The 25,896-nt window shown below is 40.6% G+C and overlaps 1 protein-coding gene across 6 annotated transcripts in view; it reads left to right on the plus strand.

Annotated features, from left to right (window-relative positions):
- Ash1l (ASH1 like histone lysine methyltransferase) overlaps nt 1-25,896 on the plus strand; it is a 136,453-nt gene that overhangs the window by 65,713 nt on the left and 44,844 nt on the right. For 5 of the 6 annotated variants that reach the window (XM_087623630.1, XM_087623614.1, XM_087623609.1 and 2 more), the window contains 5 exon segments: nt 8,290-8,469; nt 11,703-11,797; nt 18,831-18,904; nt 21,076-21,121; nt 21,235-21,343. In XM_087623630.1, the coding sequence (XP_087479756.1) occupies nt 8,290-8,469; nt 11,703-11,797; nt 18,831-18,904; nt 21,076-21,121; nt 21,235-21,343 (504 nt within the window). 6 annotated transcript variants of the gene reach the window in all.

Here is a 25,896-nt window from a genome sequence, read left to right on the forward strand (position 1 = left end):
AGTAAACATGGAGTATAGTGTCTCTATGGTAGGATATGGAGCTCTCTGGGTATGTTCTCAGAAGTAAAACACCGCAACATATTGTAGTTCTGTGTTTTATTTTTTGAGGAATCTCCAAACTGGTTTCCACAGTAGCTATATTAATTTTTCTTCACTTGAGGCTAGTTCCTATGCAATGGTTGTTCTATTCAGAAAGCTCTTACCTGCCCATAGTCTTGAAGAATGTTCCCTACTTTCTACTAGGCCAGTGGTTCTCCATCTTCCTAATGCAACCCTTTAGACAGGTTATGGTGACCCCAACCATAAAATTATTTTTGTTGCTCCTGTTGTGAATCTTAATGGATCCTGATATATGCAGGATCTCCTATTTGCCACCCTTATGAAAACGTTATTCAACCCCTTACCCCAGGGGATCATGGCCCACAGGTTGAGAACTGCTGTTTCAGATACTAAGTATTCCAAGTCTTAAATTAAGGTCTTTAATAAATTTTGAATTGATTTTTGTGCCAGATGAAAGACACCAGTCTAACTTTATTCTGTGTCTGTAGATAACCCTTTTTGCCAGCATAATTTATTGGATATGTTGTGATTTCGCCAGTGTGTTTTTACTTAAGTGGATGTAGCTTTGTCCTTTTGCCCCTGCATCCTCTGCTTTACTTCATTAGTCCATCTGGCACCACCAGGCTCTTTATCACTGCACTTCTGTGGTGCTGTCTGAGGACTGGCGTCAACATGTCTTCCAAAGTGCTCTCCTAGCAGTGTTTTGGCTATTTGTGCTCTTTTTTGGTTCCATATGAATTCTTTTATCTTTTTTTTCCCTAACCTGTGAAATAACACCAAAATTTTGATGAGGTATTAATTTACACCTGTAAATTAATTTTGGTAGGATAACCAGTTTACTAATACTCTGCCAGTCCTAGAGCCTGGAGTTCATTCATCTTACAACTTCTTTCCTTTCCTTTTTGAGTGTCTTGAATTTTTCATTTTAGAGTTCTTTCTGAGCTAGGGTTATCATTGCTTCAGTGGAGCACCGTGACTATTGAACTTGAGAAGGAAAGGGTTTATTTGGCTTATACTTCCACACTGTATTGTAGTCTATCGTTGAATAAAGTCAGGCGAGGAAGTCTGTTTCAGATATTCAAAAAGGAGATGGATTAATTTCTGATCATCCTCACATATGCTGGGAAGACCACAGGTTCAGTTCCATCTAACAGTTCTTCATCCAAAGCAGTGAGGCCCAGAACCTAAGCAGGGCAGAACCTAGAGGACAGGGGCTGGTGGACTGGCCATGCATGGGTGCTGATTACTGGCTTGCTCAACCTGCTTTCTGTAAAACCCAGGACCACCAGCCCAGGGATGGCACCACTCAGAATGGCCTCCCTCCCACATCAATCACTGATTAAGAAATGTCCTCCAGGCTTGGGCTGCACTCAGATCTGATTGGAGGCATTTTGGGTTGGTTGAAGTTTTTGTTTTTTGTTTTTTCAGTCTGTAGATCAGGCTAGCCTTGAACTCAAAGAGATCCATCTCCCTCTACTAACTGAGTTCTGGGATTAAAGGTGTGCTCTGTGGACACCAAGGTTATTCTTTTCTTTTTTCTCTTTTCTTTTCTTTTTTTTTTTTTCTTTTAATAAGTTTTACAACAGACTGCAGTTTCCCATCCCCCCCTTCCAGTCCCTCCCCCACCTCCTCTTCCCATGATCAACTCCTCTGTTTCCCTTTAAAACAAAAAGCAAACAATGAAACAAAAAGCAGAACTGGCCTCCCACCGTTATGCTGAGCATGGCCTAACAAGATAAAGTTTTAGACTGGGCATAGAAAACCTTTGTAATCCTGGCTTTACATGGCCACCCCAAAGGAAGAAAAGCGCCCCAAGCTCAGGCAAGAGTCAGACAGTCTCTGTCCCCATTGTTGAGAATCCCACAGCAACACAGAGGAAACCAGTTAATCTCCTTAGTTGAGGTTTCCTACTCTAGGATGATTTCCACTCATGTCAAATTGACATAAAACTATCCAGCACAAGGTCTTTTTTGGTAAGATTTATTTCTAAATATTTAATTTCCTTAAAGCTGTTTATGTGTGTATTTGTTGAGACAGTGACTTTCTGCATAGCCCTGGCTGTCCTCAAAATCACCATGTAAATCAGGTTGGCCTAGAACTCACAGAAATTCTCCTGGTGCCTTCCGAGTGTTGCAGTTAAAGACATGAGCCACCATGCCTGTCCAGAATTTTTAGTAGAATCCACAGGGTCTTTTAAGTACAAATCTACAAATATTATTTTACTTCTTTCTTATTTTTGTGACTTTCACCTGTCTCGTTGCTCTAGTTAAGATTTTGAACAGTGTCAAATAAGAGCAAGTGCACATCCTTGTCAAGCTTGTGACTTTAGAAGTGCTCTGTCTGTCTATGCTGAGTTTGTGGCATTGTTATTGCATATAGACATAGTTATTGGAAGTGTGTTTCACCTCTTGCTAGAGTTTCCAGTATTTTTTATCATGAGTCATGTTGAACTTTGTCAAATGCCCTTTCAGCATTACTTGAAATTATTATGTAATGGTTTCTGTTCTTAAGTCTGTGTGATGTTGCACATTTATTGACTTGTCTGTGTTGAGCCAACCTTGACTTTCTGATAGGAAGTCCATTTCTTTATAATGTATAATTGTAATGTATTTCTGGTTTTGTTTGAAATTACTTTGTTGAGAATTTTTGCATTTTTGTTCATCAAAGAAATAGTCTATAATTTTCTTTTGTATGTCTATCTGGTTTTGATTTCAAAATAATACTTTATTCACAGAATGGATTTGATAGGGTTCTTTCAATTTTATAGAACAAGTTAATAATTGGTATACAGCAAAGATTGAACACCCAGTGAACGTGATTGTTGGGGGGAGGGTGGTAATGGGGGGAGGATGGAGAAGGGAACACCCATATAGAAGGGGAGGGGAGGGGCTAGGGGGATGTTGGCCCGGAAACCGGGAAAGGGAATAACAATTGAAATGTAAATAAGAAATACCCCAAGTTAATAAAGATGGAGGAAAAAATAATAATCAGTATACAGTCTCCTTTGAAAGTAGTGACTCTGGTCTTGGGCTTTTCGTCAGTTGGAGGGAGGCTTGTGATTCCAGTTCTAGGTCATTACTTGTCATGAGTTTCTTTAAGGTACTAGTCTGTACTTAATTGTGGAGGAAATGCATTTAGAAATTCTTCTGTTTCTTCTCAGTTATCCAGCTTTTTAAGTTATTATAAGTTTTTTATACAGTGTCTCAACATGTAGCCCTGGCAGTCCTTTAACTCACTCTGTAGACCAGCCTGGCCTCAAACTCAGAGATTGGCCTACCCCTTTCCCAAGTGCTGGGATTAAAGGCGTGTACCACTATGCCTAGCCAGAGGATACATTTTCTTGGTAATCTCCAATAACATTCTTTATTTCATTGGAGCCTTTGTAATGGCATTCTTTTGTTAACTCATGTATTCTCTCTGTGTGTGTCAGAACATGTTAATCTCATTCAATATACCAACTCTTTGACTGATTTTTAATCTGTAACATTAATTTAGGATTTGCTACTTGTTTTTTAAGCCCCTTGAATTACATCATCAAGTTGTTTACTTGATATCTCAAAAAATTAATATTTTGTTTTATATGTATGGGTGTTTTGTCTGCATATATATCATGTATATATGCCTGGTACCCAGAGAGGCCAGAAAGTGATGATGTCAGATCCCCTCAGACTAGAGTTACAAATGATTATAGTCTTGCCATGTAGGTGCTGGCACTTGAAACTCCCTCCCCCCCCATCTTCTGCAAGAACACCCAGTGCTCTTTACCTTCTAAACCATGTCTCCAGCCCCCTCTCAGATTTTTAAATATGAGCACTTAATTGCTATGCACTTTGTTTTCAAGACTGCTTTGGCTGCATTACAGAAATTCTGATAAGTTGTGTTCTGTTACAATTTGTCTCTAGGGAATTTTTAATTTCCTCTGGTTTCTTTTCCCATTGTTTGTTCATACAAATGTGTTATATAGTCTTCAAATGTTTTTGTGGTTTCTGTAGTTGGTCTTACTGTTGGTTCCTATTTTATCACGTGGTCTCATAGTACACAGGGAATTACTTGTCTCAGTATTTTTGTATTTGTTGAGATTTGACTTTTGTCCTATGATGTGGTTGGTTTTGGAAGAGGCTCCATGTACAGCTATTGTGTATTCCCTATCTGTTGGGTGGTATACTCTCTATATATCTAGTCCATAGTAGTTTTCAGCCTGTGAACCTCAACCCCTTTGGTGTTCACATCAGATATTTATATTATGATTCTTACTGGTAGCAGAGGTACTGAAGTAGCAAAATGACTTTATGGCAATGGGTCACCACACCAAAAGAATTGTATTCCAGGGCTGCACGGCATTGGGAAGATTGAGTAGCAGTGATGTTTAGAATGTTTAGTGCTGATGTTCCTTTACTTATTCTTGGGTTGGAAAACCTAAGCATGAGAACACAGTGATGAAGTCCCACACTATTACTGCGTCAGGACCTATGTGGTCTTTTGCTTCCAGTGTTTGTTTTAGGAACTTAGGGGCTCCCATATTTATTACATATATGTTTTTGATTAACTGTTTCTTTTTATCAATTTGTAATGTCTCTTTTAATCTCTTCTAGTAGTTTTGAAGTTTGCTTTGTCTGATATAAGAATGCCTACCTGTTACTGTCTTCATTTGCTTGACAGTTTGTTTTTCATCCTTTGATATAACCTTCTTCATATATTTACTGGCCAAGTGTATTTCTTGGGAACTGTTTAATCTATTTAACCAGCCTCTGTGTGTGCACTATACACGAGTGCCTGTAGAGGCCAGAAGAGGTTGTTGGCTCTCCTTGAGCTACAATTACAGGTAGCTACTGACCAGAGGACCAAACTCTGGTCCTCTCCTAGAGCAGAAAGTGTTGTTTTAAAAATTTAAAAAAAAAAAAATCAGTCCTATGTGTTTGTGTCTGTTTCTGTACCGTTCTTTACCTACATTTCTTTCCTTTACATAGAACCGCATTGTCTGGATTGCTGTTCTTTTATCATCTTTGTTTTGTTTAGCTGGTCTTTTTACTACTTTGTAGGTTCTTTTCCCCACCCACAGTTTCATCCTCTATCACTAGATAGCAGTAAAAAAAAAAAAAAAAAAAAAAAAAAAGGATGGGGGGGAAGGGAGGGAGAGAGATCTGAATCTAACTTCTTTCTTCTTGTTCCTTTGTTGAGCACAACTACTAACAAACTTCAGTCACAGCCCTGAACAACCAACAGCCACCAGTTCTGCCCCTCAGGGCTCTGGAATCTATATACCTTCTGAAAAGTTCCCAAAATTCCAAACATTATACAATCGCAGAAACTCTGCAACTGGCAAAACCACTCCTCTGTTTGAGCACAAGGCAAATCATAGTCAGCTGCTTGAACAATCTGAAGCAACTCCACATCCCCACACCTGGATTAAAACAAAAATATAATATTTCTGTGCTTTTTAAAGAAACCAAAATTCCAGAATTCTTAGAGTTTTCTATGTGTGTTCATGTGTAGGTACATGTGTAGGGGTACATTCTTAAGTGTGCATGTGCAAACATACATTCCTAAGTACACATGTACAGAAACCAGTGGTCAATGTCGGTGTCTTAATTGCATTCCCCTTAGTTTTTGAGACAACAGGATCTCTCACTGAACCTGGAGTTTGCTGATTCAGCTAGAGTCTTTGGCCAGCAAACCTTAGGGTTTACTACTCTCCCCAGTGCTGGAAGTAAACACTACTGTTGTTGTTGTTGTTGTTTTGTTTTGTTTTGTTTTGTTTTGTTGTTGTTTTGTTGTTGTTGTTTTACTTAGGTGTGAGAACTCTCTTTCTCATGCTTACATAGAACAACTTTACCATATTAAGCAATCTTTGCAGCCAACTTTTATTCATTATTTTTATTGTGTATGTATGTGTTGGATCTGCTGGAGCTGGAGTTACAGGTAGAATTACAGGTAGTTGTAAGCACCCTAGCCCCTTGTTTCTTTTTTTTTTTTTTTGGTTTTTTTTTTCCGGAGCTGGGGACCGAACCCAGGGCCTTGCGCTTCCTAGGTTAGCGCTCTACCACAGAGCTAAATCCCCATCCCCCCCTCATTTCTTAAGAGTTGGTCTTTTTTAATCTCAACTTTTTGCAGTTTACAGTGATTTAAATATTCGTGAGACAGGCATTTGTTTTAGCTCTTACATCAATAAAACCACTTAAGTCTTCACGTTTTTGTGAGAGGCAAATAGAATATTTGGGAAACTTCTGGATGGTTGGTTACTTGGGTACCATTTTATTTCTATGGCTTGCTTCTACTTTATAACTTTTCCAGCTTTAAGTTGTGCTAACATGAATGAACATATGCCTGTCCTATCTTTGTTGGAACCAAAAATACCTTTATGTTTTTGTTGTGATAGGGTTTTTCTTGTTTTGTATTTTTGCTGTTGTTTGTTTTTCAGACATGGTCTCGAATTTGGGTTCGGGTTAGCATAAAATTTGCAACAAACTTCGTATCTCGAGTCAGAAATTCTGAGAGTACAGATATCTTGGCCACTATACCTGTTTCCCTCACCTTGTTGGTAGTTTTTCATCCTGTCTTCACTATGTAGCCCTGGCTCAACTGAAACTTGCTATGTAGATAGACTAAGCTGATCTCAAATTCAGAGACTCTCCTGCCTTCATATCTGGAGTACTTGGTTTAAAGGTGTATGCTACAACATTGTTACTTCACCTTATTTAGATTTCTTTCATGGTATGAGTAGGGGTGGCTTGTTTTCATGTGTGGGGATGCTCATGGATCTGGAAGCCAGACACAAGTTTCAGGTTTCCTTCACTGGTAGCTATCACTTTTGTTTCTTGAGGCAGGTTATTTCAGTGGTACCCAGGGCCTTAGTACTTATGTAAGGCTGACTGGCCAGTAGACCCCAGGAACTTAACAGTTTCTTCCTTTCTCCTGTTAAGAATACAAGCATGTACTGAGGCTTTTACATGAATTGTGCATGCCAAACACAGTTCCTTGTACACGCATAGCAAGCATTTTGTATGCCATCTCCCCAGCCCTAGACTTAACTGTTATTCATTGAATCAAACATGATAGCATCCTTTTGTTTAAGACAGTTTCTCATATAACCAATGGTGCTTTGGTTTTTTTTTTTTTCTCTCCTTATTGATTTTCAGTAAATTTATTGTGATTTTTCTTGTTTTATTTGAGTAGATCTTTCTCGTGGTGTTTTACATTCTAGTAAAAAAAAAAAAACAACTTTTTTTAACCATAGCAGTGTGAATATTGTTACATTGTAAGTTATTGTAAGGTATGTAACTACAACCTAGCCATAATCCCAAGCCATTTTTTGTGTGTGTTGTTAACTTTTTGAAAAAGTGTCATTAAGCTATCCAAGCTGGCCTTGAATTTGACATCCCTCTGCTCCAGCCTAGGCAGTAGTTGTGTTCATAGACTGGTGCCATCCCCAGACTTTCTTTGATTATGCTAGGCTACCTTCAGGCTTACAATAGTCTTCCTGCTTTCACCTCGAGGGTGCTGAGATTACATGTGTGAGCCTCTATTTCTGACCGCACTGATTTTGATTTTCTCAGACAGGGTGGTCTTGAACTTGGCTATGCAGCCAAGAATGACTGAACTCCTGATCCTTCTGCACCAGCTTTTTAAAATAAATTTATTTATACTCCATTGATGCTTTGCCTGCATGTATGTCTGTGTGAGGGCACAGATCCCCTGGAACTGAAGTTACAAACAGTTGTGAGCTACCATGTGGTTGCTGGGATTTGAACCCAGGACCTGTGGAAGAACAGCCAGTGATCTTAACTGCTGAGCCATCTCTCTAGCCTCCTGCCTCAACTTCTTAAGCAGTCCGATGCAAGGCACTGATCACCACACTCACATGCCTTGAGGTTTTTTTCTTTTCAGACAGGGTCTTATTGTGTACCTCTGTCTGGCCCAGAACTCAGTAGTACAGGCCAGGCTGTCCTCTAGCTCAGGGACTGTCTGTGCCTGACTTTGACATTAGAAGTAGGCATCGGCATGCTTGAAGCAGAGCTGTAATATCAGTACATGGAAATGGGAGTCACAAGAGTGGAGTTTAAGGCCATTATTGGCTATATAGCAAGTTCAAGGCCAAGATGCTACCTATACACATATATGATCACGTATATGTATTGTATCAAATATATTTATATGTAAAAATAATTGTGTACATAAATAAGTATATATAATTTTTTCTTTACAATAACGTCTTCAAACATTTTTTTCTAGCTTTATAGAAAAACCAGTTGAAATTCCCAGTCCTCTTGAAACCCCGGCTGAACCTTCTGAACCTGAAAGTAACTTACAACCTGTGCTGGCTCTCATCCCACGAGAAAAGAAAGCCCCACGTCCTCCAAAGAAGAAATACCAGAGAGCTGGGCTGTATTCTGATGTCTACAAAACTACAGAGTAAGTAGTAGTGACTGTAAGCTTACATCCTCTAAAACCTGTTACCCACCCATATTTTCTTAAAAATGTAAAAATTATATCACATTTTTATGTATACACACACATATATTTATTCACATTATACATTTGTATTATATGTAATATATACTATGCATGTAATATATTTCGTATGTGTAACACTCTCAAGTACCTTTGTGTGTACGAGGTTGGTTATAGGGTTATAATTATCATTCTTGATGTTTAGCTTCCCCTAAGATCTATTCTGTGTTTTGGATTCTGATTAATTTCTTTTGTTTAAAAATAAGAAAGAGGGCTGGAAAGATGGCTCAGTGCTTAAGAGCACTGACTGCTCTTCCAGAGGTCCTGAGTTCAATTCCCAGCAACCACATGGTGGCTCACAACCATCTGTAAAGAGATCCGATGCCCTCTTCTGGTGTGTCTGAAGACAGCTACAGTGTACTTATATAAAATAAATGAATAAATATAAAAAAAAAAATAAGAAAGAATACTAGGTGTGATGTTGTAGACTTGTAATACAAGCATTCTGGAAGCCGAGACAGGGAGATTGTCACTTGTTCAAGGACATCATTCTTTATCGGCCTGCTGGACTACATAGTAAAATGAAGAAAGGAAGGAAGGACAGACGGAAGTTAAATAACACTGTGCAGATAAATATATTTGGAGTTTTGTTGATTAGATCATTTGTCAGATAAATAAGCTTTCCTTCATTGTTTGAAGAACTTTATAAATCCTTGATGCCACTTGATAAGCACTCCTTTGTTACTTTACTGGAGTGGAGTCTAGCACTGACTGTGTAGACCAGCCACCCAGCTATGCCCTCGCAGCACAATTGTGCATTCTGATTAGAGAGCTTTGGGCTGGCTCAGGCTGAAATGCTTAAGCTGAAAGCCCAGGTCTTATATTAGTCCTCATACCTGTATGTGGTTGGGCTGATCGCTAATCCAAAGAGGAAGTTGAGAAAGGAAGAGCAGATGGTGAGAGCCACCCTCAAGTGCATAGAGAATTAGACCTGCCTGACCTGCATGAGACCCTGTCTTTTAAAAAAGGGGGGTTTAAACACCAAGGAGGTGTTCATGGCAAAGTTAAAAATTAGCCTCATGTCAAAATACTGGGATCTTTAGGCATGGGCTGCCACATCTGGCCTGGATTCAGGTTTTAGGTTTTGTTTGTTTGTTTTTTTGTTTTGTTTTGTTTTTTTTAACTAAGAAAAAAGTGAGTCATTAAGCCAATCAGGAGGTTCGAGGGGTATTTTTTAAAGTCTTCTTTAATCCCGTCACTTGAGGGATGGATAGGCAGGCGGTTCTCTACCCAGTTTGAGGCTAGCCTACATAGCAAGTTCTAGGCCAGCTAGAGATACATATACACAGTGAGAGCCTACCTCAAAAATAAAAACAGGCATGAAGCTCTGAACGTAACAGAAAACTATAAAACTGAAAGAAGATTAGATTTAAGAGACCCAAGGTTTGGGTTAGTGTGTTCATAGAGCACTTGTCTAGCACAGACCTGTTGGAAAAGTCTTTTTTTTTAACCCAAGAAAAGTTACATGGCCCCATCTATGTATACATGTAAAATAGGTACATGTGAGAGAAAGTGAAAAAGTTAAGCTGGACCATTCTCTGGGTAGTAAGAAAGTTTATTGGGGATCAAACTGCAAAGACTGTCTCAGGAGAGCAGAAAACAGCAGCAAAGCACTCGTGTTTTATGAGATAGTCAGCAGGGTGCAGGCTGCTTTGATTAATTGAGAGCAAGATGACCTTTTCTGAGGTAGATGACTGTTACGGGTAGGGGTAGATGCGGAAGGTAGTGCTTTTCCTGGTAAACAGAGACTGGCCTCTGAGAATCCTGAGGGGTTATGTTTAGGCTTTTGTTTATAATATTGTTTGTCAGCACTGCTATTTTATAGACCCATTTTGGACCATACAGTATATTAACCCAACATTTACTGATAATAAATCATGAAGAAATTCATTTTAAAATTCTCTTCCAGCTAGGCTGTTAGTGATGCTCACCTTTAATCTCAGCACGTGGGAGGCAAAAGCAGGCAGATCTCTTGGATCAAGGCCAACCTGGTCAACAGAGAATTCCAAGACAGCCAGCTAGGGCTACACAGAGAAACCCAGTGTTGAAACACACGCACACACCTACCTTCAAAGGGCTGGAGAAATGGACCAGAAATGGCTTCATAGTTGGCACTTTGTGATCCTGCAGAGGACTCCAGTTTCAGGAGATCCATTGCCCAATCCTGGCCTCTGCAAGCACCAGCTATACGTGTGACAACTGTACTCATACAAGCAAAACACATGTAAAATAAATCCTGTTTTTGTTTTGTTTTGGATAATATGTCTTCATGAGTGCTGGTGACCATCTGCATGTGTGGAGAAAAGGCTGAGGTGTCAATTCTTTCCTCCCACCATTGGCTCCGTGGCTGCAGAACATCTTACCTAGACAGCCAGGGCTGTTACTAAACGAACTAAATAAAATTAGATCTGATATTCAAATTCTTCATTTATTTATTTATTTATTTATTTATTTATTTATTTATTTATTTATTATATATGAGTACACTGTAACTGTTCTCCATGCACACACCAGAAGAGGGCATCAGATCTCATTACAGATGGTTGTGAGCCACCATGTGGTTGCTGGGAATTGAACTCACAACCTTTGGAAGAGCAGTTGGTACTCTTAACCACTGAGCCACTCTTCAGCCTTGATATTCAAATTCTTTCTGTAAAATTTAAACAATATTAAAGAATCTCTTTTAAAGGGGATTTTCTGAATTTACAATTTATTTATTTTTATTTATGTATTCACAAGTGCTTGCAGGTACATGGCAGTACCTTCAGAGGCCAGAGGAGGATACCAGATCCTTTCCAGCTGCAGATATAGGTTCTGGGAATTGAACTCAGGTCCTCCCTATAGAAAACCGGCAATGCCATAACTGCTGGGTTTCTTAAGTATGGGTTTTAGATTAATGTTTTTTCTTTATTTATTGAAAATGGGCTTACACTTGCACACTGAGGACAAACGACAGTGTTGAGAAGTTGATTCTTTCTTTCAACAGTAGAGTTCTCAGGATTCTAACTCAGGTTGTCATTCTTTGTGGCAAGTGCCTTTACCCATTGAACAATCTTACAAGATTTAATCTATTTTCATTTGGCCTCAGGAAGAAATTTAATTGGCTTTGTTTCTTACTCATTTTCTCATCACAGCCCAAAGAGCCGATTAATCCAACTGAAGAAAGAGAAGTTGGAGTACACTCCGGGAGAGCATGAGTATGGACTATTCCCAGCACCCATTCATGTTGGTGAGTAATAGGTCCACATCATTTACTGATAAGAAGAAATTGTATATTCTGAATTTAGGGAAAGTACCTGTGTTCTTTGTTGCACTGGGTTCAAATTCTTTACCTTTTCTTTCTCTCTTTCTTTCTTTCTTCCTTCCTTCCTTTCTTTTCTTTTCTTTTCCTTTCAATAAGAAAGTCCTGAGAATTCTTGACAAGGATAAGGAGATTTAGTCCAACTCATAGAGTGTATGCCTGACAAGAATGAAGCCTGGATTGGATCCCCAGTACTGCACGACCAGGAGAAGAACTAGGCAGACAATGCATGTGTGATGGTAGCACTCAAGGTGAAGGCAGGACGAGCTGAAGCTCAGGGACATCTTCAGCTACCCAGTGATTTAGAGACAGCCAGGATTGCCTCAGACCCTTTATTACTGTTTTCTTTTTTTTTTTTAAGTGTAAGAAAAGAAAAAAGTTCATTCAACCACTGATCTATACACCAACCTTGATTTTCTTATTTTTAAAATGGGTATTAGCTAAGTAATAAGCATTATTCCTTTTCTCCCAAATGAGATTTTTGTTTTTAATGTGAGTACACTGTAGCTGTTCTCAGACACACCAGCAGAGGGCATCTGATCCCATTACAGATGGTTGTGAGTCACTCTGTGGTTGCTGGGAATTGAACTCAGGACCTCTGGAAGAGCAGCCAGTGCTCTTAACCTCTGAGCCATCTCTCCAGCCCCTCCTCACCACCACCACCACCGCCGCCGCCGCCGCCGCCGCCGCCGCCGCCGCCGCCGCCGCCGCCGCCGCCGCCGCCGCCGCCGCCGCCGCCGCCGCCGCCGCCGCCGCCGCCGCCGCCGCCGCCACCACCACCACCACCACCACCACCACCACCACCACCACCACCACCACCACCAAATGAGAATCTTGAATAGATTCTCCTGGGACACATTTTGGGCTGAAAGACATTCTTTAGATAGATCTTACTCTTTATTGTTTGTTTGTTTGTTTATTTATTTATTGAGGAGTTTTATTTTTATTTTAAGATGAAGTCTTAGCTGAGTAGTGGTGGCCTGTGTTTCATCCCAGTGTTCAGGAGGCACAGGCAGGTGGATCTCTGTGAGTTTGAGGACAACCTGATCTACAGAGCAAGTTCCAGGATAGCCAAGGCTACACAGAGAAAACCTGTCTTGAAAAGCCAAAAAAAGAAAAAAAAAGATAAAGTTTTATGTAATTTAGACTACTTCAACTTGATACGTCTTGATATGTCTAACTTTGAACTCCTCCTCATCCTGACTTTGTCTCCCAAGTTCTGGTATTATATAAGGGTGCAAACCATTCCCAGTCTTCATCCTGGTTTTTAGAAATTAATTACTATCTCTGGCTTCAATGAAAAGATCTGTAATCATGGAAAGGAATGGCAGATTGTTTTAGTTTCTTTTTCTGCTGCTGTGAAAAGTACCCTAGGAAAGGCAACAGAGGGAGAAAGGGTTGATCGGGCTGACATTCTCTGATGGATTCAGTCCACCCTGGCCAGGCAGTCAGGGCACTAGGAGCTTGGAGCAGCTGATCACATTGCTTCGTAGTCGGGAGGAGAGATGCGAATGCTTGTAGCTGCTCTGCTTGCTTGCTCTCATTTTACAGTCTACGATCCATTACATAGGAATTAGTCCCACCCACAATTAAGGTTGGTCTTCCCACATTAAATTTATATAATCAAGATAGTCCCAATGGCCCATAGCCGTTGAAAATGAAACGAAAGTTGTTGTAAAAAATATAAAAAAAAGTGGTAGAGCGCTCAAGGCCCTGTGTTCGGTCCCCAGCTCTGAAAAAAAAAGAAAAGAAATATATATATATATATATATATATATATATATATATATATATATATATATATAAATAAAAGTAGGGATGTCTTTTACCTTGCTAGATCCGGCACCTCAGTGCCCCAAGATATCTGGTAAATATCTTGGCAGAAACACATCCCAACTCTGCGGTGGCCCAGTGTCTCTTGCCGCTGCACACTTTCCTAAACTCAAACTGTCACATAAAAAAACACAGAACTCGGGGGCTGGAGAGATGGCTCAGTGCTTAAGAGCACTGACTGCTCTTCCAGAGGTCCTGAGTTCAATTCCCAGCAACCACATGGTGGCTTACAACCATCTGTAGTGAGATCTGATGCCCTCTTCTGGTGTGTCTGAAGACAGCCACAGTGTACTCACATACATAAAATAAATAAATCTTTAAAAAAAAAAAACACACAACTCAATGATCTTTGACCCAATTGGTAAGTTATAATTGCCCCCCTAAACATACAAAGCCCAGTACACATCCATCCCTTAAGAACATTAATAGCAATCTGTAAATACACAGAGTGGAATCTTTCTTCCTACATTAAATTTATATAATCAAGATAGTCCCAATGGCCCATAGCCGTTGAAAATGAAACGAAAGTGAACACTGATGTCATAACTCTACCACTTGCCACCTTGACATCACTTTTAAGCCACCTCTTTTGTTCATAGGCCCATTACTATATTATAATAAAAAACACATTCAATCCAACTTTAGAAGACTACAAAGTTTTTAAAACTTTTAGCACATTAAAGTCAGTTTCTAGCAAGGCATGACGCATGTTTTTATTGCTAGCTGTTGAGAAGAGGCAAGTGGGTCTCTGTGAGGTCAAGGCCAGCTAGTGCTGTATAGTGTGATATCCAACATTAACAGCACAATCCTGTTTTAAAAGGAAAGAACTTAGGCATAGCATGGAAACAGCAAACCAAAGCAAAATAAAAATCTAGTAGAGCAAAAACTAAACCATATAACTCTTGTTTGTCATCTGGGGCTCATAGTACAGTCAGCTGGGCTGCAGACAGCATGGACAGAACCAGCTCCTCGCCTTTCCTACCAGCGGCACATTTGGATTCTTTTCTAGGCTGGCTCTAGTCCATGCCCACTCCTCTGCATATTGGATATTCGGATATTCCGTGGTCCAGGTATTTCCAATTTCCCGTAAACTCCATTTCAGTTTAGGCTTTACCTTCACAGCTTGAAGCACTGGCCTTCCAGTGTCTCTTTGCAAGAATACCAACCCTACTGTACATTCCCGGGCCACAGCTACTCTCTGAAATCACACAGCAAACTCCATGACCCCTTAAGTCTTACATCTTTCTTACTTTCAAAACCAGCAAATGGACCACAATGCCTAAGTCTTCTAGCTTCTTGGCATCTGGCCTGGTACCTTTGTGCCAGCTTCTGTCAGCTGTTATATGCCATCCTTAGGTACCTGTGTTTTGTGTTAAGTTCGGTGGTGGTGGTGGTGGTTATGTCTGAGTGTTTTGCCTACACTTGACTTAGCACTCAGTGGTACCTATAGAGGCAGAGATGATGCCATATTTCCCTAGTCCTGGAGCAGCCACAGATGATTGTGAGCTACCATGTGGTTGCTAGGAATCGAACTAGGGTCCTCAGTGCTCTCAACCATTAAACCATCCCTCCAGCCTCTTTTTGCTGGTTCTCAACATGTACATGTCATGTGGATGCATGCATAAGTGCATGCATGTGTGAATGTGTGTGTGAAGGAAGTTTATCCCACAGCATGTATATGGAAGTCAAAGGATAACTTTGTCACATTGGTTCTCTCTTTCCATGTTTATATTAGTTCCCAGAGATCAAACTCTGGTCATCAAGTTTATACAGCAAGTGCTTTGACCTATATAAGCCATCTCTCCAGCCCTGGGCCAATGCTTTTTGGGGAACAAAGAATTCCTTCAGCAGCTGTCTGTTTCATTTTAGGCTGCCTTCCTTCAAATGAGCTTGGATCTTTTCACACCATAGCGTCTGAACAGGTGCATTTACCCTCAGAACTGCCCCGTGGTCCCAGTGCAGCACAGGTTCCCTACAGTGGCACCAAGCCCTGACCAAGCTGTGCTTTCTCAACACCAGCCTACATTATCTTCTGTCTTGAAATCTCCTCTGCCAAGCAACTTCGTCTACTGTTATTCTCAGATGAGACAGAATCAGTGCAGATCCTTGACCAAAACATTACACGAATGGACCTATTCCACTCTGAAACCTTATGAACTAGGCTTCTACTGCTGACTTTCTCTCAGCATTCAAAGTTCCTCCCTGAATGAGTAAGCTCTGCTCTAGCATGCCAGGGCTCGTCTACAGTCAGCCCGATAATAGTTCTAACGTTTGAGGACCACAGGATCAGTTAACACAGCAGCTGTCCCTCTGTAGTACCAGGGTTGTAGGTTTTGTTTTGTTGTTGTTGTCGCTGTTGTTTTCTATTTTAAAAGTGATTCATTGGCCATTTCTGGCTCTTTAACTGTTCATAGGTCTTCCCTTACTTTCCCTTTCCCTCTAGAGCAGCAGTTCGCAACTTTTGTGTCTCAACTCATATATTCATAACAGTAGCAAAATCACAATTATGAAGTAGCAATGAAATAATTATATGGTTGGTAGTCTGCACCACATGAAGAACTATATTAAAGGTCTCAGCGTTAGGAAGGTTAAGAAACACTGCTATAACAGTCTATAACAGTAGTAATATCTACTCTATTCAGCCCTGCAAAGAAGTCTACAGTGTCTTTTATTGCAATATTTAGGTAGTCCTTTGAAATGAACTATATCCTTATTTACCATCGTGAAGATTTGACCTACCTTCATGAGGACAACCACATCTTCATTTATTTACTTTTAATCATTTATTTATGGTATGTATATGCCTATGTGGGTTTATGTGAGCCATTTGTGCAAGGTACCTGTGGAAACCAAAGATTATCAAATCTCCTGAAATTTAGAGAAGATTTTATAACACCTGATATTGGTGCTCAGAGCCAAACCTAGGTCTTCTGGAAGAACAATAAGTGGTCTTAACTTCTGAGCCATCTCTGTTCCCCAAACAGAGATAGTCTATGACCTATGTTCTGTGTTTTGAGGTAGGGACTCACACTGTCATTCTAGCTGGCCTGGAACTCAGTAGAAACCTGACTGCCTCTGCCTCTGAAGAGCGTATATTAAGGGCGTGAACCACGACCATTGCTAACGTAGTGCGTTTTCTTTATCCCTTGAACATCTAGGCTTTACATCAACTCCATTGCAGTCTAGCCATCACTACTTAGCTTTTCATCTCTATCTGAGAGGAATTTTATTCTGTTCTGGCTACAAAGAGTGCTCTTAACCACTGAGCCATCTCCCCAGCCCCTCAGCTCCTTATTTTTAATGGCTCAATTCATTCTCAGGTTGTGGTGGAAGGTCTTCCATGTAGGAAGACCTGATCCAATGAAAATGTTAGGTAGAGCCTATAAGCAGAGTTCTGGTTTTGAGGGCAGTTTGAGTCAATGTGAATGAATCCTTACCTATAAGGAAAAACATTTTTTTAAAGAAGTTCAAAACCTTTCTGTCTTTACATTTTCTAGAAAAAAAAATATTGCAGGCAAACAATAGGATCAACTGTACTCATGAAAAGTTTGTTCTCTCTGTCTCAAAAAAGAAAAAAGGAAAAAAAAACAACAACAACAACAACAAAGAGTAATGCCAGGCATGGTGGCTAATGCCCTAAATTAATCCCAGCACTGAGGAAACAGAGGTCGGCAAATGTATGTGGTTCAAAGCCAACCTGGTCTACATAGAATGTTCCAGTACAGTCAAGACTGCATTGTAAGACCCTGTTCTTTCTCTTGGGACCAATCTATACTATTAAAATTTTTTCTTCTGTATTGAGTCTGCAGGACCTGGGTGGTGCTGGTAGTGCACACCTGTAATCCCAGCACTTGGGAGGTAGAGACATAAGGATCTCTGTGAGTTTCAGAACAGCCAAGAGAAACTCTGACTCAAAAGAAAAGGAAAGAAAAGGAAATGAAGGAAGGAAGGAAGGAAGGAAGGAAGGAAGGAAGGAAGGAAGGAAGGAAGGAGTAGTTGAAGGTGCAGGAAAATGTTAATAGCATCTTTTTTTTTTTTTTTTTTTTGGTTCTTTTTTTCGGAGCTGGGGACTGAACCCAGGGCCTTGCGCTTCCTAGGTAAGCGCTCTACCACTGAGCTAAATCCCCAGCCCCTAATAGCATCTTAAATCCAATTTACATGTACTTTTCCCTCTCCTGGCTGTCCTGGATCTCACTGCGTACGCCAGGCTGGTTTCAAACTTAAGGAGATCTGCCTGCCCCTGCCCCTGCCTCTGCCTCCTGAGTGCTGTGACTAAAGTGGGGTATACTTACTTTATTTTATTTTTAGTTACATGCGTGTTTATGTCTATATGTGAGTATATTACATGTTCAGCAGCCAGAAAAGGATGTCAGATCCTGTGAAACTAGAATTACATGCAATTGTAAGACACTTAGGAGGGTGCATCATAGATGCCTTTCTCATCATTCGCGCCGCGTGTGTGTGTGTCAGAGACCATCACTCAGGAACTGATAATCTTTCCACTGTGAATTTGGGGGGCCAGGGTCAAGTTGTTTTACCTATTGAGCCATCTCATGGGTGACATGTATTTTTCAGTTATGTAAACTCAAATATGTCCCTTTTCATTTTTTTTATTATTTAATTTTGTATGTGGGAATTTATGTTTCACTGTGCCACATAAAAGCGAAAGAACGGTTTTAGGAGTCCACTTCCTTTCTTCCAGCAGGTTTGCTCCAGAGTTCATCCTACGTTTGATAGCAGATAACTTTATCCATGAGCTAGCCTGCATTTCTGCATCCCTCCCCCTTTAATATTTTTATATTTTTATTGTTGTTATTGTTGTTATGTATATGACTGTTTTACCTGCATGGATTTATGTGCATTCTGGTGTACCTACTGCCTGCAGAGGTCAGAAGAAGGCATCAGATCCCTGAAACTGGACTGACAGATACCTTGTCCTCTGCAAGAGTAATAAGAGCTCTTAACCACTGGCCTTCTCATAAACCCTTATCCCTTTTTCGTAGCATTAAAATGATTTTTCTAGAGATGAGTATAAATTTAAAATATATTTGCATGTGACTATTTGCTCTCATTGTTTGGACTGCATATCAGAATAGTTGTTGAAATTAACAGTGTTTTTTAATTTCAGGAAAGTATCTCAGACAGAAGAGAATTGACTTCCAGCTTCCCTACGACATCCTCTGGCAGTGGAAACACAATCAGGTATAAAGGGCCTCTTTTACCAGGTTTTCTTTTTAAGTGGTAAGGGTTAGGGAGTAGGGAGTATTAGTTTGTTTCCTCTGGCTCCTTGTAGTGATATCCCGGGATATATGGAGAACTGTCCTTATGAAAGTTCATGCAAATGAAATACCAACAGGTTGGGGTGGGTGGGTTTAGCTAAAATACTGTCAAAAGTCATCTTTGGTAGGTGTGGTAGTAACAGCTCCTTATGCAGTAAGAGGCAGAGGCAAGTGATGTCTCTGAGTTCCAGGCCAACTAGAGCTACATAGTTAAACACTGTCTCCAAACAGAAGTTAACTCTTTAAAACCAAAACCAGGTCAGTCTTCTCTGCTTCCTCTTGTCACGGTCACTGAATTCTTAAAGAGTAGCAATATAGAGGGGAAAGGGGGAAGGGTTATAGAGATGAAAGGATAACAGGGTGGATTGTTGTATCTCCTTTTAGACTAGAAAGCAACAAGTCTCAAACATAGAATCTCTTGTGTACTGTGTGGAAGTGTCACCTGTCAATAGAAAGCTGGTGGCCTATTAGCTGAGGTAGGAAATAGAGGGTGGGACATCCAGCAGAGAGAGAGAGGAATCTGGAAAAGAATCAAAATGGAGAGATTCAGCCCTGACTCTGAGGAAGACAGACCCAGGAAGCTGAGGAAAGGTAACTAGCTTTACGGCAGACATAGATGAGGCTTCACCTGATGGAGAGATGAGCCAGTGGGAATGAGCCAAGCTTATGTGTGGCACGGGCATTTACTCATAATTACTAGGTCTCAGAGTCATTATTTTGGGAACTGTACAGGTGGAAACCCTGAGCCTATAGGAAGTTGGATATTTGTGTCTTTATTATCTTTGGTTGGAAGAATTGCTTTTGTTTAATTTGGTTTTTTTTTTTAAAGATTTATTCATTTATTATATATAAGTACACTGTAGCTGTCTTCAGACACACCAGAGAGGGCATCGGATCTCTTTACAGATGGTTGTGAGCCACCATGTGGTTGCTGGGAATTGAACTCAGGACCTCTGGAAGAACAGTCAATGCTCTTAACCGCTGAGCCATCCCTCCAGCCAGTTTAATTTGTTTTTAGGCAGGTTTTTTTTTCCCTCGTTTTTTATTATGAAGAAGAGTCTTTGAGCATGTACTGAAAAAAGTGATGAAATGAATTGTGACACATTGCTAAATGATGGAGTTTAGTTCAAATTGCTGTTTCTTTAGCAACACACCTTAATTCACACATAAGAGCTCTTTGCTCAGTGCTTCATTGCCCAGGCCAGCTCTGAACTTGCCTTGTAGCTAAAGCCGACCACACCTCAGAGCCAACTGCTTTCTTTTCCAGGGTGCTGGGATTGCCCCTGAGCACTAACAGTGCATTCTGCTTGTTGATTAGACCCCTAAGGACAAACTTAAGGTTGATCCTAAGATTCCCAGCCAATGAGTGTGACAGCTTCAAGGCCAATTCATTTTTCTATTTGTATACAGTTGCCCTCTAAACAAACCTTACCCATGTTTAGAGTTTGCAGAGTTTTGTGCTTTGAGGGAGAGATCAGGCTGAGGCTTGAACATGCATTCTACCTTTACATTGCCTTTACTCCCAACCCCTTGCCCTTCTTTTCATAGGAGCAAGTTAGAGTCTTAACTTACGCAAGTGAATTATAGCTCTGGTCTTCAGAGTGCTTTTTTCCAGTTGTTATCCAGCAACATGCTAAAGAATAAAAATTGAAAGTACATTGCTGTACGTCAGATGTTATTAAATGCACCCATAATCCTAGCACTCTGAAAGGGATATAGAAGAGCCAAAAGTTTACATAGAAAATTTCAGGCAATCCAAGGCTTTGTCTCAAAAAAATTTTATGTACTTTTTGTAAACTATTTAGTACCTACTAATTCTAATTCTCTGTCACCTTTTATTTATGGGGAGGAAATAAAGATCACTCTGTATTTTCCTCAGTCATATTCAGTTGAGAAAGTCTCAGACTTTTTTTACTGTGTAGCTTAAATTAAGCTCTCAGTGATCCTCCTGCCCAAGGTTTATAGAGAGGAGCCATCATACCCAACGTCCTACAAATATTTCTGTATGAACAAAGACATTTCCTGTATTTTTAGGGGTTGATGCACACTGTCATTTGAATCGAAATGCTATATCAAGATTTTTTTTTCTTCTAGCTATACAAAAAGCCAGATGTCCCCCTGTATAAAAAAATCCGTTCAAGTGAGTAACTTAGAAGATGTTTTTTCCACCTTCAAAACATCAATGTTCCTCCTGTCTTGATACTTAAGAGATAATTCTGTATGTTCAAAAACTTTTATTTGCTGTCTTCTAAGATGTCTACGTTGATGTCAAACCTCTTTCTGGTTATGAGGCTACCACCTGTAATTGTAAGAAGCCAGATGATGACACCAGGAAGGGCTGTGGGGATGACTGCCTCAATAGGTACTGTATCTGACTTCTCTAAGAATAAGTTCTAAGTGGTGTGTGTGTGTGTGTGTGTGTGTGTGTGTGTGTGTGTGTGTGTGTGCGCGCAAAACTACCTTTCCTCCCTCCTCTATGTGTAGTACTCTGATACTAATGAATTGAAAACAGTGTGAGAAAGGATCCTGTGTATGTAAATTACAATCCTCTTACTGTTGATGAGATATCGGGATGGTAAATTTCATGCTACCTTCCCTGGGGGAAGTTTGTGAGGATCATATGAGATGTTGTAATCTATTAGTATACAAAATATTTTCTGTTTGTTATTTTGTTGATTTTTCGTTTACTTTTTTGAGACAGGATTGCTCTGTGTGACAGCTCTGGCTGTGCTGGAACTTGCTTTATAGACCAGGCTGACCTCAAACTCAAGAGAGATCTGCCTGTCTCTACCTCCTAAGTCCTGGGATAAAAGGTGCCACCATCACCTAGTTAATAGACAAAGTGTTTCAAGGAAAACTATGCTAAGAAAATATTAGCATGTTTAAGCATGCACATGATAAGTGACCACGAATGCTATCACATGGTAATAATGTCATCAGAAGCATTATTTCTGTGTGGGATTCACTCATTTTGTTTTCCGTTGTCTTAGAACTCTGCTCTTTGTGCTTAGCATCCCAAGTGCTGAAGTTTTAAACATACTCTACCAGGCATCAAATGGAAATGCCTAATAAAAGGAAAAGAGGGGAGATCTCTTGTGGATTTTAGTAGTGCAGATAAATTAACAGAAAATAAAGAACTTAATGTTCTGGGTATGGTAGCACACATCTATAACCTTAGCACTGTAAGGGCTAAAACAGCAGGAACCACACAAATTTTAGGCTACCCTGCTCTAAGTTCTAGGCCAGCTGGCACTAATCCCTGTCTCAAAAAAACCAGAACTACCAGTATCATGATCTTCACCAAAGGTAACTGCTTCTGAAGTCCTCAACTGCCCTGTCAGCTGGAGAAGTTAGTTTCAACACGCTAGTTGGGAATCTTCCTGGCTTATACTATTATAAATAAATATATTTTATATATAAATATAGTTTTTTATTGGTAATAATGTTGGTGTAGACAGTGAGTTTTTAGAAAAGATTTATTTACTTATGTTTTTGGGTGTGTGTGTGTATGTGTATATATGGCACGTTGCGTGCACACGCCTGTGTAAATTTATGTACAACAACAAATGCATGCAGGACTGAGAAGGCACTTCACCCCTTGGAGTTAGTTACAGGTTGGTTGTCAGGCTTCCTATGAGTACTAGGAACTGAATCCCTGTCCTTGGCAAGAGTAGCAAGCAAGTGCTATTAACTTCTAGCCCCAATCATCTTTTTTTTTTTTTGTACTGACTTTTCACTCACAAATGTTCTGTTGTTTTTATTTTATTTTTGAGACAGGACCTTATCTTTTTTATTATTTATTCATGGTTTTTTTTTCTTTTTACATTCAAGATTTTATTCCCCTTCCGGTCCACCCTCCGACTGTTCCACATCCCGTACCTTCTTCCCCTCACCCCCACCCCACCCCTGTCTCCACAAGGATGTCCCCACCCCCTGCCTCACCAGACCTCTAAACTTCCCAGGGCCTCCAGTCTCTTGAGGGTTAGGTTCATCTTCTCTGACTGAACCCAGACCCAGGAGTCCTCTGCTGTGTATGTGTCGGGGGCCTCATCTCAGCTGGTGTACACTGCCTGGTTGGTGATCCAGCATCTGAGAGACCTTGGGGGTCAAGGTAATTGAGACTACTGGTCCTCCTACAGGGTTGCCCTCCTCCTCAGCTTCCTCCAGCTTTCCCTAATTCATCCACAGGGGTCAGCAGCTTCTGTTCATTGGCTGGGTGCACATATCTGCATCTGACTCTTTCAGCTGCTTGTTGAGTCTTTTGGAGAACAGTTATGGTAGGTCACTTTTTGTGAGTACCCTATAGCCTCAGTAATGGTGTCAGGTTTTGGGTCCTCTCCTTGAGCTGGATCCCCTTTGGGCCTGTTGCTGGACCTTCTTTTCCTCAGGCTCTTCTCCATTTCCATCCCTGTATTTCTTTCATACAGGAAGAATTATGGGTCAGAATTTTTGACTGTGGGATGGCAACCCCATCCCTCACTTGATGCCCTGTCTTTCTACAAGTTCCCTCTCCCCACTGCAGGACCTTTCATCTACCCCCCAGTCCTGAGAGTCTCTTTCCTCCCAGGTCTCTGGTACATTCTGGATGGTCCTCCCAGCCTCCTTCCTGAGGTTGCCTGTTTCCATTCTTTCTGCTGGCCCTCAGGGATTCAGTCCTTTTCCCCCATACCATACCAGATCATGTTCCCCGTGTTCCCCTCTACCCCTACCCCCTTTCCCCGCTTCTTTGTTCCCTTTCCCTCCCAGGTACCTCCCTCCCCACTTGTAGTTGCTTTCTTCTCCCTCCCAAGAGGGACTGAGATGTCCTCCCTGGGCCCCTCAGCTTTTTTTTTGGGGGGGGGGTGCTAATATCTACTTATTAGTGAATACAAACCATAAACAAGGACATCCTGAGTTTTGCAGGCAAATGGATGAAACTAGAAAATATCATCCTGAGTGAGGTACCTCAGACCCAAGAGACAGGGCCTTATCTTATAGCTCAGTCTAGGCTAGTACTATGTGCCCAAACTGACCTCAAACACATTGTTGTTTCGTTTTTTATAAAGCAGAGTTTCTCTGTATAACCCTGGCTGTCCTGGAACTTGTTATATAGACAAAGCTAGCCTCAAATTCAGAGATCCTCTTGCCTCTTCCAAATGCTGGGATTAAAGTTGTGCACCATCACCCGATACTTTGATTTTTTTGGTGTGTGGTGGTGGTAGTGTGTGTGTGTGTGTGTGTGTGTGTGTGTGTGTGTGTGTGTGTGTGTGTGTGTAAGTCTCATGCTTTGTGATAATAACCATGCCCAACTACTTACAGATATTTTAAATTTATACATCAATGCTTTGAGGACCTTTCTATCATCTATCATGTTGATAGGCCAAAATTGGCCTCTTCTGTTTTGGTCAACTAGTTTATTTTCAGTGTCTGACTATTAAAAATGTCACTGGGAGCTAGGATGTGGTGGTACATACCTTTTCTCCCAATACTTGAGCGGCAGAGGCAGGTGGATTTCTGTTAGTTCAAGGCCAGCCTGATCTACAGAGTGAGTTCCAGGACAGCTAAGGCTACACAGAGAAACCCTGTCTCAAAAAGGAAAAAAAGTCACTATTGGAACTGGCTCAGAAGTTAAGAGCTTGGAAATCCAGTCCCAGTGGTTTCTGACTTCCATGGGCACCTGGCAGGCACATTGTTCACATATGTACACATATGCAAATTACCTGTTCTTATAAAATAAATGAAACCTCTTTTCCAGTTATTTTTCAAATATCTCTAAGAAGCCTGACATGTACTGAGCACTTATGTGTATCCTTGCACTTCTGAGGCCCAGGCAGGCTCCTGCATGAGTCAGACATAACCGATATGTACATATACGTGTGTGTGTGTGTGTGTGTGTGTGTGTGTGTGTGTGTGTGTGTGTGTAAAATCAATAGCAAATTAGGAGCCAGCCACGTATCTATTTTATAATAAGCACATTTTTTATGGCAGTGATAGTCATTAATCCTACCACTTAGAAGCATAGGCAGGTGGATCTCTGAGTTCGAGGCCAGCCTGGTCTATAGCGCCAGTTTTAGGATAGCCATGGTTTCACAGAGAAACCCTGTCTCCAATAAAACAAAAAACAACTAAAATTTAAAACTATGTGAAATATTTTGATGTAAAGTGGCTGTTTTAATTTTTTAAATTGTTATTTATGTGGAGGGTGTTTTGTATGTCTGTATGCACACCACATGCATACCTGGTGCTCCTGGAGGCTAGACGAGGGTGTGTAATGCCCTGAAACTGGAGGTCTGGGTATAAGAGCAGCCAGTGAATGCTTATAACCACTGAGCCATCTTTCCAGCTCCGTGATTGTGGCTTCTTATAATTGGCTTTGGTTTATCTGTCTTACTTCCTGTACTTACTTAACATTTTGAGAGTTTGCTTTGGTTAGTTTTTTTTTTTTTTTTTTTTTTTTTTTGGTTCTTTTTTTCAGAGCTGGGGACCGAATCCAGGGCCTTGCGCTTCCTAGGTTCCTACGCTCTACCACTTCCTGCGCTCTACCACTGAGCTAAATCCCCAGCCCCTGCTTTGGTTAGTTTTGTCTATTCTTCATCTTTTATATTTTTTTGGCTTTTTGCAGTTTTCTTAACCTTAGGACATAGAAAAGAGGGAAGTAAGCCTCCCTGGCAAGACTCTGGGCTGTCCTAGCAACACTAAAATATAAGATGGGACAACCACAAAACTGACTGACATGTGACCATTCTCTATTTAAAAATACATTGGCTATTTTCTCTCATTTTTGTTGTCACAGGTATTTTATTTTGCACATTATACTGTCATGTATATATTCCATACTAACAAACCTACTTAACCCAAAAAAAACCCCAAGATACATTGCTCACAAATAAATGTCACGTTAGGCTGCTTGCTACAAAGAAATATATATTACAGATG

Source organism: Rattus norvegicus, chromosome 2 (genome assembly GCF_021556685.1).
Source record: "Rattus norvegicus strain SHRSP/BbbUtx chromosome 2, alternate assembly SHRSP_T2T, whole genome shotgun sequence".
Lineage (NCBI taxonomy): Eukaryota > Metazoa > Chordata > Mammalia > Rodentia > Muridae > Rattus > Rattus norvegicus.